The 11,973-nt window shown below is 40.6% G+C and overlaps 1 protein-coding gene across 13 annotated transcripts in view; it reads left to right on the top strand.

The window, feature by feature from the left end:
• The first annotated feature begins 348 nt into the window (after positions 1-348).
• ppip5k2 (diphosphoinositol pentakisphosphate kinase 2) overlaps positions 349-11,973 on the top strand; it is a 30,880-nt gene continuing 19,255 nt past the window's right edge. For 10 of the 13 annotated variants that reach the window (XM_058411801.1, XM_058411799.1, XM_058411796.1 and 7 more), the window contains exons 1-9: positions 350-729; positions 2,826-3,169; positions 3,860-4,055; positions 5,414-5,504; positions 5,959-6,044; positions 9,000-9,154; positions 9,258-9,359; positions 9,659-9,820; positions 10,914-11,035. In XM_058411801.1, coding sequence (XP_058267784.1) covers positions 3,008-3,169; positions 3,860-4,055; positions 5,414-5,504; positions 5,959-6,044; positions 9,000-9,154; positions 9,258-9,359; positions 9,659-9,820; positions 10,914-11,035 — 1,076 coding nt within the window. In that variant the 5' untranslated portion in view covers positions 350-729; positions 2,826-3,007. Of the gene's footprint in view, positions 730-1,160; positions 2,686-2,825; positions 3,170-3,859; positions 4,056-5,413; positions 5,505-5,958; positions 6,045-8,999; positions 9,155-9,257; positions 9,360-9,658; positions 9,821-10,913; positions 11,036-11,973 lie in introns of those variants that run through there. The other 3 variants (XM_058411791.1, XM_058411802.1, XM_058411790.1) reach the window with 2 other exon arrangements.

The raw sequence follows: 11,973 nt of genomic DNA, 5'->3' as shown, positions 1-11,973 counted from the left end.
CAGGCACTGATGTTGGACGAGAAGGTCTGTCTCACAGTCTCCACTCTAATTCATCACAAAGGTGTTCTATGGGGTTGAGGTCAGGACTCTGTGCAGGCCAGTCAAGATCTACTCTAACCCTGACACACCAGGTCTTCATGGAGCTCACACTGTACACAGGGACATTGTCATGCTAGGACATGTTCGGCCTTTTTAGGTCCACTGAAGGGACAGTTTAGTGCTGCAGTATTTACATTCATCAGATTGTATGATTTGTTGTGTGATTTTATTAGGACCGCCGCTTCCGGTTGTTTCCGCTCGCTCCCCCCCCCGGTACTGTTATCACGCCTCTACGCGATGACGTCACGCCGCGCCACTTGCTCTCTCGCTTTTTGATGCTGCTCTTTGAAAAGTCTCGTGCCGGAGCTTTAGCCGTTAGCCGCTGCTCTGAGAGGAAAAACTCCTAATGCAATAAAACAGTAATAAAAGCTCCCGTGGAGGACGGAGTGTTTTTTTATTTTTTTATTTTTTATTTTTTATTTTTTTTAAAGAAAACACATTGACAGCAGTTCCGTTAGCGAGGCTAGGCTCAGGCTAACTAACGCTAACTGGACATTTACCTCCAGCTTCTACTGCTAACCACTCTCAGGGTTTAAAGAGCTCATGTTACAGACTGACCGAGAGCTGAGAAGATTTCCGAAAAGTACTGAGAAATAAATATAAAAATCCTCAGTGTTAATACAGCAAGAGGTAAGTTGTAGAGCTAGCTCCTTCAGTGAGCATACTGAGAAACGGACAACAGTGTCAGGTTCACAACTGCAGGAAGTGACCACAGCGCTGAATTTCTCATCTTTACACTCTTTATATCACACACACACACACACACACACACACACACACACGATACACTGTCATTAGTATACAAAATATTTAAAAATATAATAACACCTTGATGTGTTAGAGTAGTGTGTTTCCACAGGGTTGATTCATTCAGGTAAATGATGCGCGTTTAACTGGTTTAATATCAGCTTATAAAGAGAAATTCAGACTGGATTTCTGTACTTTTACTGAGAAGGAAGTCACTTTAAGGTGGTGTGTGTGTGTGTGTGTGTGTGTGTGTGTGTGGATGCCTTTAAACAAATGTAATTCAAATTCATTGAGGATATAATCAGACTCCAACACAGCAGAAGACTGAGAGACTGTAAGGTTTGTTGTATTTCAGTCATGTTGAGTTACTGGTTTTAAAAGCAGCGTGTGTGAAGGCTCTTTATTCCCTCTCTGTGTTTTTGGCATGTTGTCAGACTGAGGGGTGCCAGTGACAGATGGTCAGTGTCATTGGTCAGGGCACACACACCCATGCCTGTGTTTTAATAATCCTGCTCATTTTGACCGCTTGAGTCCAGCTGTAGCTCTGAACATTCTGCTTCATCCGATCGGTTTGTGTGTAATCAAGTCTGGACGAGGATTAAGTGTCTAAGTGCTTTAGATGAACAGAATTATGAAGGTCAGGGTGATTTGGACATGAAAAACATCTTGCAGAACAGTATGCAATAAGTGCTGTTTTTCGTATTGTAGATCTTTCCATCGCTCTTGGCACACGCTCTGTATTACACAGAGTAATGATTTATAATGTGGTCAGCTTCCTCCCGAGTGTTCTTCACGTTGTCTCGGGGTGTTTTTCTTTGCCTCTTTCCCTCTGTTTTGTTCATTAGAGAGATTTCCAGATCTATAGCAACATCATTTCCTTTCATATTACAGTATCAGGATATTGGTGTTTTGCTGAACCCCAAGTTTAGGTTGAAACTTTTCCAGTATCAGTTCTGAGATCCTTCATCCAAACTCCCTCTGTCCTGTGAGTCTGTTTTATTGCGTGAAGAGTGCATTGGGGGTGTTGTCCCATCCCAGATTATTATTCTCTCCTCAGGTCCAGTTTTCCCCGGATAAGCTCTGATCAGGATAAGGAAGTTAGAAGATGAAAGAAACTCCATTAAAACACTTCAGAAATTGGGTTCGGTGTAAATTAGCCTTAAAAAATCTTTTTGAGGAACAGGAAACGTTAATGAATGATAGAAAAACTCAATCAAAAACATGATCCTCCTTATCAGTTTAATTTGATGCTTTCATTCCAGCTCACAATCTTATTTTTATCACTTCCCAACTCCCAAATATTCTGCATTTTGTGGGAATTACATTCTTTTAAACACAGACTACAGTGTTTGTTACATCGCTAACATTCATAGAGGAAGAATTGATAATATTCTATGATGGAAAATTCTTTAACTTCATTAAGTTTAATAAAGTAAATCTGCTTTTCGGGCTTTGCCTCCTGCGCTCTGATTGGTTCAGTTAGTATTTCTTACTTATCAGTGCTTTACCACAAATCATTGGTTTTCTGTGACGTTCTGTGTCTTTTCTGTAGGATTACTGATTATTTGATGTTTGCACAATGCTATGTGCCGTATTCATTAAACATAGATGTATGTAATAGATGTATAATGTCTACATGATGTATGTAATGGTTGTTTATGACAGAAGAAATTTCTCTTCTGGAAATTTGCCGTGGCGATTTAATACATTTTAAGAGAGGCTCTAGGTATAAAAGATTGCAAATCAGCTCTTCTGGTATCTCTCTGCATTTGAAGACTGTGTGATTAGTCCACACCACACCTGATAAGAAGGAGAAGTTTTCTGGAGCCACTTACCCAGGTAGCTTCTGGGAACTGTCTCTGCTGATATCCGTTTGTTTTATCTTCTCAGTAGTGCTAAAGGGCCTGAGATTGCCTGAGATGCTTGAGATTTTCCTTTAGCAGTGTGGTATTTTTCTTTAATTAATTTTGTATTTCAAGGTGAAGTACATCCTAATGAGCAGCTGTGAAGAACAGGAAAAAGTGAGAGGAGTGACGGCTCGGCCCTTCTAACCGTGTCGGCTTATGAACCGGTGCCGTGAGCCGCTCCGTTCTCCTGCACAGTTCGAGGGTTTGGCCTGGCACCGTGGCAAAACGGGCACGAGGCAGAGCGGGTCAGAGTCATGTCGGAGAGCGAGGATGCCGACCACCCTCGCTTCTTTGTCGGTGCTGATGATGGAGAAGGAGAGGAGCTGCTTGACCCGGGCCGAGTGCTTGGCTACGACTGCCTCTATGAGAACGTTGAGGAGGAAGATGAGGACGCGGATGAGGAAGAGTACGACTCGGTATGTAGGATTAAAAAAATCTGCATTACTATTCTATTGACCTCTAGCCTACTGATTCAACTTTGATAAAAAATGAACAGCTGGACACGTAATCTTATTCCTGGATGTCCAGGTTACTAAATTCTACTAACTCCTCTTAATATGCATTAGTGTGTGTCTCTGATCATATTTATGACCCCGTTCCAGGTGAAGTGTGAAATCTAGTTAAAGGAATACTCTGGTGTTTTTAACCTAATCTCTGTGTCCTTCAGATGGCAGTTTGAGTTTGTTATATAATCATGTTTTAAACTTTTACTGATGGTGCTCATTCATGTGCGTTATATAAGTGAAGAGATTAAAGACTGGTTCATTAAATTGGTTTTAGAATTTAACATATTTCAGTAAATCAGTTTATTTTGTAATTAAAATCTTAGACATGTATCTCGGCCTGCAAGGTTACAAGGTCACTGACTATAAATCGTGTGTCACAGTAACGGTACGTATTTGTTGTTTTGACCCTGCTTACGGCCTTGATTTATGTCTCTGAAAAAGCATTTGGCAAAATCCAACACAGCCGGCCAAGAATTTATCGTGCATAATGTGGCCTGTAGAACACACAGAGTCTGATTTCATGAGTGTTTTACCAGCTGCTGAGTTTAAATTGCTGGACTAAATTGAGCACTAAAACAGATCGGTTGCTCCACCCTGCAGCCTCCAGAGAGACAGATAGTGGTGGGAATCTGTGCCATGGCCAAGAAGTCCAAGTCCAAACCCATGAAGGAGATCCTGGAGCGTCTTTGTCTCTTCAAGTACATCACAGTGGTCACGTTCGAGGAGGAGGTCATCCTCAACGAGCCTGTGGAGAACTGGCCACTGTGCGACTGTCTTATCTCATTCCACTCCAAAGGTGAGTGGGGTCATGTTTGTGTTACACACACACACACAGACACACACACGCACATGCACATACCTGCACAGTTTATTCACATTCATGGTGTGGTGCCATGAAATACCTGTGGAAGGTTTTGTTCAAACAAGGTTTTGATGTTGTGTTTCTGTGGAATGAGTCTCTTTTTATTTTGACCACTTGGAGAGCTAGCTGGGATGTGAATGTTTTCTGTCGTGTTTGTCTTATGGGTTAGTTAATATGAATGAAATGTAAATGTTAAGCTCAGGTCTCTGAAACATTTACTTCAGCTATTGATTTACTTTATCCAGCAGTCTCTCTCTAAGATTGGTCTCCAGTCCAATTTTGCAGTTTCATATAAAATTCACACTCTGTAAAAGAATTCTTTAGGGTTAGGAAGTGTGGTGCACTTTGGATAATATTTAATCTAAATTTTTTTTTGTTCTTTTTTTCGCTCTACAGGATGTAGTAATAATTCTGTAGTGTGTAATATTTAGTAACTAGTGTCAGAATCGTGATGCTGTCTTTCTTCAGTGATTCCGGTCATTCTGTGCTCATGCTAATACATTTGGTTTGATGCCCAAATGCATACATGAAATCGCTGGAAAACAGTGGAAGACTAAGGGCAGTTATGGAAAAGAAAATAGACACCAGTATACACTGTATGGTCATCCCACCCTACGTGGTTCATCCACAAACTGTTGACCCAAAACAAGCACACCATTGTATGGTATATGTGTGTAAGCTAAAGTGTTATTTCCTTTCACTGGAACTGAGAGACCCAATCATGTTCCAGCATGGCATTGTGCAGAAAAAGGCGAGGTCATGGAAGACATTTTGTGCACTTTCCAAAATCTAGTGGAAATCCTTCCCAGAAGAGCAGAGGTTATTCTAATAGCATAGGGGGAACTACATCTGGATTGGGATGTTCAGAAGGCACATATGGGAGTGATGGTCAGATGACCACAAACTTGGCTATGTTGTGTATATCTACAAATGAAGAATTATGCAGATCTGAAACTGCAAATAATCAAATTTATTACAATCTTACTACAGCTTTAGAATTCCCTTATAAGTAGGTTTTCAGTAAACTATTGTCTTTTCTCAATAGTCAGTGCACTCCTTATGGTTTATTTGAAACCTTTTTGAATCAGAATCAGAAAAAGTTTTATTGCCAGGTACAGCAAAGGGTCAGCAAAGAGCACTTTACAGTACTAGGAATTTGTCTTGGTGTCAGGTGCAAACATATACACAGTTCAATGTTGTTGATAAATGATAAATGTTGATAAATGTTGTTGTAATCTCAAAATGTGGTGGCTTTTCAGAGTTATTGTCCTTTTTCTCTTTGCTTCTTAAAGGGTTTCCCTTGGACAAAGCTGTAGCTTATGAGAAGCTAAGGAATCCGTTTGTCATTAATGATCTGGACCTGCAATACTGCATCCAGGACAGGTGAGCCTCATGGCACAGGAGCCTTGCTAAAAACTCTGCGACAGGCTGAACCTGGTATGGTCTCCTCTGAGAAATCATTTGGGTTTGTTTAACAGTAAGAACATCTGTTGTTGCGGTCATGTGTAATGTGATTATGATGCCAGTGTTTATCTTTAATCTGTTCAGTGAAACTGTGAGAAGACTGCAGCTGCCATGTCATTTACAGACACTGCAGTCTGTTATGTGTATATCTTGTTTCAAAATTTGTGTAGCTTTAATTTTAATTTGCATACGCATAACAAACAAAAGATTATTAATATATTCATATCCATAGCATATAAAACAGCATGCAAACTGGATAGGTTATACATCAGATAAACTTTTCTTGTATTAAAGCATGTAATTTTGTCCTAATACAAGTGGCTTTATATTTTTACGTATCGTTCACATTTTTTGTGTCGCTCTTCGTAACCAGGAGGGAAGTGTATCGGATCCTGAAGGCAGAGGGAATCCAGCTTCCACGCTACGCTGTGCTGAACAGAGACCCAGCAAGACCAGAAGGTTTGTATAACAGTTTAAAGACATTTGTGAACTCAGTACAGCAGTGTTTTTATCTGCTAAGGTTTTTATATCTGTAAATGTGAAAATCTCCTGACTAATACTCTTCCTATACATGAGATGTTCTGCTGTTTATGTTCATGATCACATTCATGAAGCGCCAGGAGACTTTTAATAAAATAAAGCCTTTCCTCCACTCCAACTTCCAGATTTAGATTTAAATATTTCAGCATGTTGATGTTTTCTGAATCTGAAATGAATGCTGCGTCTTTCTTTGTCCCCAACTGAAACTCACAAGACAAAGGAATACAGCTGACTAAATCACCCTTTCAGTTTCTTTTTAAATTACACAATAGTAGAAGGAACACTACAGTGGGTCAGGGATCGGGATCTTCTTACAAAATCTCTCCCAGTTCTGTGTGTTTGGGGTTTTTTTGTGCAGCTAAAGGTCTCGTCAATCAACCCATCCTGTGTCCGTGGTAACAGTGCTGGTGCCATGGCAACATCTGTCACGCATTGTCGCTGACTATCCCTCTTTCTGTGTCTCTCCCTCGTTTCTCTCTGTGATGAGTTTGTACTCATGAGACCTGTTTTTTCAGTAACGAAAACAGCATCGCGACCAGCTGCTGCCTTTTTCATTTCCCTTTTCCCTTTTCTTACAAGTCCGTCTCTCAGTTCCCAGCCTTTAGATTGCTCATGATCTACTGTCATTCCTCCATCTTCAAGCTCCACGTTGGCAAAACCTGCATGTGAAAATTGCATTGAGGTTGTCTCTTGTGCACTATTATGTAAGCGAGGAAGATGAAGTGGAAATGCTGATGACTGTTGTATTTCCGCAGAGACATCTCACAGCATCTTTCAGACTTGTTTATTTTAATCATGCAAATCAGTGAGAAAGTGTGGCTCATCTTCCTCACAAGCTTTATTGAGACCCAAAAACAGCACTCACCAGTGGAGGTGTTTAGTAAACACTCGTCGTCTTGATTTCTTCCCCATCTCATGGGAATATGAAAGGGACGGCTTCTGCAAAAAATGCTAATATGTGCAACTTTGGATGAAAACTGATGGGCTCGATTACAAACGCTGTTCTCTTTCTGGATAAGGGAATCCTCAGAAGTGGGATAGCAGACGGTTCTTTGACCTGCAGAGCCAGAACATTGTCAGAGCGTTGTCGCAGCGCTGCACAGTGCTGTAACTATTAATAGAACATCAATCAGGCCAGGGCAGAAACGCTTCAGCTGGCATTTCTGTTGTCAGAAAGAACTGACTGCTGCTCTTTGTCTCAGTAAGAGTGCACTTTAATCAATCCCATCTGAGCAATCAAGATTGTGCAGCTTGTGCCTCCGGTGAATGCCTGGTGTGATCACAACACAATCATCACAGGAACACAATGCCATGTCGCTTTGTGTTTCAGCAACACGCACTCTGTTTTTGATAAAACTCTGTGTTTGCTCTTGTCATGGCTTAATCACTCTGGTTATCCTCATAGCTCTCTGGGCTTGCTTATTTACCAGAGACATTTTGTTATCTCTCAGAAAAGTGACCTGGACAGATACACACTAAGCACTTTATTAGGAACACCTGTACACCTACACATTTATCTCATCAGTGTAAAGCATAAAATGCAGATAGGAGCCAGCAGCTTCGGGAAATGTTCACATCAACCATCAGAACGGGGGGAATGTGATTTTTACTGTGGTGTGATTGTTGGTGCCAGACGGGCTGGTTTTAGTATTTCTACAATCGCTGATCTCCTGGGAGTTTCATGCACAACAGTCTTGAGAGTTTACTCGGAAAAAACTTCCCTTGAGCAGCAGCTCAGTGGACAAAAACACCTTGTTGTGAGAGAGATAAATGAAGAATGGCCAGACTGGTTTGAGCTAACAGAAAGGCTGCAGTTAACCTCTCTGTATAGTTCTGTAAGCAGATATTTCAGAATCCACAACATGTCAAACCTGAGGGCTGAAAATTTTAAACGGTCATCAGTAACAGGACCAAGCTGCACTTTAACACCAGCATGATACTGAATTCCTCTAGAGGTCCAAGAGATGCGTTGAAACTCCACCACCACACACACCAAATAAAATCCCACCAAGTCTCTTGTCAAAATGGTCTAATGTCTCTCATCATGAATTTCTGAGAGCAAAAATATGTGTTATGACAGCTAGGATCTGATTACACACTAAACTGTGATTAGGTTTATGTCTGTGTCACTACGGCATGCAGCTATCCAACAGCATGACCACAGTGTGCCATTCACTGTGTGCCGAAATCTCACGTCTTTAGGCAGACTGACTGTTTAAGTGGCTTTTAACCAGAATGTTTTTGCAGGAAGAAAGCCTAGGGGAAAATGGGAAAGTAAATAAAAGGTTTTTTTCTGAATTATATTTATAGTTTGTTTATGTTAAAATGTAAACATTTATTATTGACCGATCTTGTTTGTATTATTTGTCCCTTGTAGTTGATATAGATATGAAATAAAGGATTTACTTTTATTTAATGTGAAACACCAACTTTTTTTAAAATAGTCATTTAAAATACTTATTGTTTTTTCACAGATGAACTGAATACATGTGAACAGATTAAGTGAAAGGTTCTCAGAACAATTAAAGAAGTTTTCTGTCCCATTTTTATCTTTCACTGCTTGATGGAATGATTTCAATTCATATTTCACCTGAAAAGATTAGATTCCTCTGGCTTAAGAAGATTAGATGTGCTTTCTCTGTTATTATGGATAACGATGGCCAGTGTAGGATTAATGTGGGGCAAAATGCATCAAGATATGAGCCCTGATTTCCCGCAGGCATTCAGCAGAAATTTATTAATATTTCAAGATACGCATCAGCCTTAAAATTGCTTCTTTAAAATGAATGTCAATCAGAGTATCTTGGTCACAAAGCATTATATTAAATTGTCAGAAAGTTTGTGTTTATTATGTGTTTATGTGCGTGGTTACAGAATGTAACCTGGTTGAGGGAGAGGACCATGTGGAGGTAAATGGAGAAATTTTCCAGAAGCCTTTTGTGGAGAAGCCAGTGAGTGCTGAGGACCATAATGTCTATATCTACTACCCCACATCTGCAGGAGGGGGCAGCCAGAGGCTCTTCCGCAAGGTTAGATACCCACACACACACACACACACAACACCACACACACAACCAATCTAGAAAAGATCCTACGTCCATATATGCCTTTGTTTATATTTATTTGTTGCAGATCGGCAGCAGAAGTAGTGTGTATTCTCCTGAGAGCAGTGTCCGGAAAACTGGCTCGTACATATATGAAGAGTTTATGCCTACAGACGGGACAGACGTTAAGGTAATAAATTAAGTAAATTTAAGGTCATCTAGTGCTTTGCCTTGAGCTGAGGTAAGTTCACAGCTCTGAAGAGACATTCGGTGTCCACAGTGTCTGGTGCTGTGATAAGATTAGTAGTGCTTTGGAACTGTGCCGCAGTGCTGCAGCCCTGTAACATGCTCTTGTCTGCTCAGGCATAGACAATTCCATCTGTTAACACACGTACTACCAAAATACACAGCCTTCCTAATCATGTATTTTCCTGTTTATTCATGTGTTCTGGTGTGTGTTTGTGTACATGTGTGCACATATCACCTCAGGTATACACCGTGGGTCCAGACTATGCCCATGCAGAGGCTCGTAAATCTCCTGCTTTGGATGGAAAGGTGGAACGAGACAGTGAAGGAAAAGAGGTACGCTATCCTGTCATCCTCAACGCCAGAGAGAAACTCATTGCCTGGAAAGTCTGCCTGGCCTTTAAGGTGAGCGCACCTAGTGGAATTGATACCTCAGTTTCCAGTGCATTTGAGTCCATTATTGAAATGTAAAGCTTATTATCCAATCATTATCCAGTCATTATTGAGTAAAGCGGATACTTAGCACTACATGGAGGAAGGCTTTGCTGGATCTGGAGTGATTATACTGTTTATATTGAGTTATATTGTGAAATTGCTGAGTCATGGCAGTAAATATCTGCAGTGCTATGAAAAGTTTCTTGCCTCTTATTGTTATGCTGTGGAGATGTTGTGCCATCAAGTGGTGACCGTCATATTACAATCAGCTGAAGGTCTAACACATGGCGTTAGTGCTGGTGTGTATTTTCTTTAGAAAGCGGTGCTCTTCACCTTGAGGTTTCAAGTAACATCATGGTACATCATGTCAGATTATTTATCTCAGTACACCAGCATGCTATTTCACCCCTACTTACAACACTAATGTAAACATATCTTAATTTAAGCAGACCTTATTATCAGCCTTTATGGTGAGGTATTATACACACTATTTTCAGTGACACCTGACCGATGTCTCAAAATGAACAAACCTTAAATTAACAGATAAATTATGATTCATTTATTGAAGTTGTTTTAAATGCAAGACATTAGACTTCTGTTTATATCACCATCCCCTTCACTGCTTACATTTTTTTAATAGTTTGGACATTCTCTGTCAGCATATTTTTGTTGTGGCTCCATCCTCCTGTATGTCAAGTCTGTCCAATGGCCTGACATGTTTTTCCTCAACAAGCCCATCTGCCTGTATTTGTCTGCTATACAATACACACAGTGCCAGATGACACTACATGCGAATGCAAATAATCTACCAGACTGAGCAGAAATATTCAATTCAAATAAAGATTTAGGTTCCTAATCAGCATGCATTATTTTAATCTCAGTTTATTTACACACGGAATATCTACTCATGTAATAAATGAATGAATAAGTTTATATGGATCATATTTCCAAAATGACCCTGTAAATTGTCTCACTAACTGACCCAACCTTGACTAGTTGCTCTTGTGGTACTATAAACAGTGATGTTCTCACTCTCTTGTTGCTTTGTTTGTTTTACTGACAGCAAACAGTGTGTGGGTTTGACCTGCTTCGTGCTAATGGCCAATCCTACGTCTGTGACGTGAACGGCTTTAGCTTCGTGAAGAACTCCATGAAATATTATGATGACTGTGCAAAAATTCTGGGGTATGTAACATTTTTAGGAATTATATTTTTTTTCCCCTGATGACGTACACTGCGGTGTGAGCTGAAGACACTCTCTCTCGCTCGCTCGCTCGCTCTCTCTCTCGCTCTCTCTCTCGCTCGCTCTCTCTCTCGCTCTCTCGCTCTCTCGCTCTCGCTCTCTCTCGCTCGCTCGCTCGCTCGCTCTCTCTCTCGCTTGCTCGCTCTCTCTCTCTCTCGCTCTCTCGCTCTCGCTCTCTCTCTCTCTCGCTCTCTCTCTCTCTTGCTCGCTCTCTCGCTCGCTCTCTCTCGCTCTCTCTCTCTCTCGCTCTCTCTCTATCTTGCTCTCTCTTTACTGATAAAACAGTACTATATAATGAGTGAATATGCAGTGTTCATGTAAACAGTTCCTCTGGCTTATATATCAGACATGACAGTGAAGAAAAAGGCCTTTTTGCTTTCTTTCTCTCTCTCTACAGAATACTCTGTACTCCATAGGACCGTAATTGTTTTCAGTGAAATCATGGGGTGCTGGTTTTAAGTAACAACGTCTTATTTAAGCTCACTAATCTTAGACTCTGCAGGGGGCTGATACAGGTTTATTAGCTTTTTCCTTCCTACACTTGGACCTTGTTCACCAGGCAAATTCTTTTCTAATTTGTAAGCACTATGACACGGTTGACCCTGAACTGTGAAGGGTCTCAGTGTGGGTCCCATACATGCTGCTTTTTATCTATTAAATCATTTACATATTGAGCTGAGGCAGAGCTCGCGTGTAGCTCGAGGAAATTAAAATATTATGGAGACTCACACTGACTGCTATAAAGATATACGATAATCACAGACAAGAATTAGAAAAGGCATTTATTGCTAAGTACGAACATTATATCAAACTTGTGTGTCATTTTAATCAGATCCCGGCTGCAATTAGGCCAGGTTAATGGGGGTCAGATCTATGATGG

This window comes from Hemibagrus wyckioides, linkage group LG16 (assembly GCF_019097595.1).
Source record: "Hemibagrus wyckioides isolate EC202008001 linkage group LG16, SWU_Hwy_1.0, whole genome shotgun sequence".
Taxonomy (NCBI): Eukaryota; Metazoa; Chordata; class Actinopteri; order Siluriformes; family Bagridae; genus Hemibagrus; species Hemibagrus wyckioides.
The sequence above is the reverse complement of the archived record's forward strand: the minus strand, read 5'-3'. Positions and strand labels throughout refer to the sequence as shown.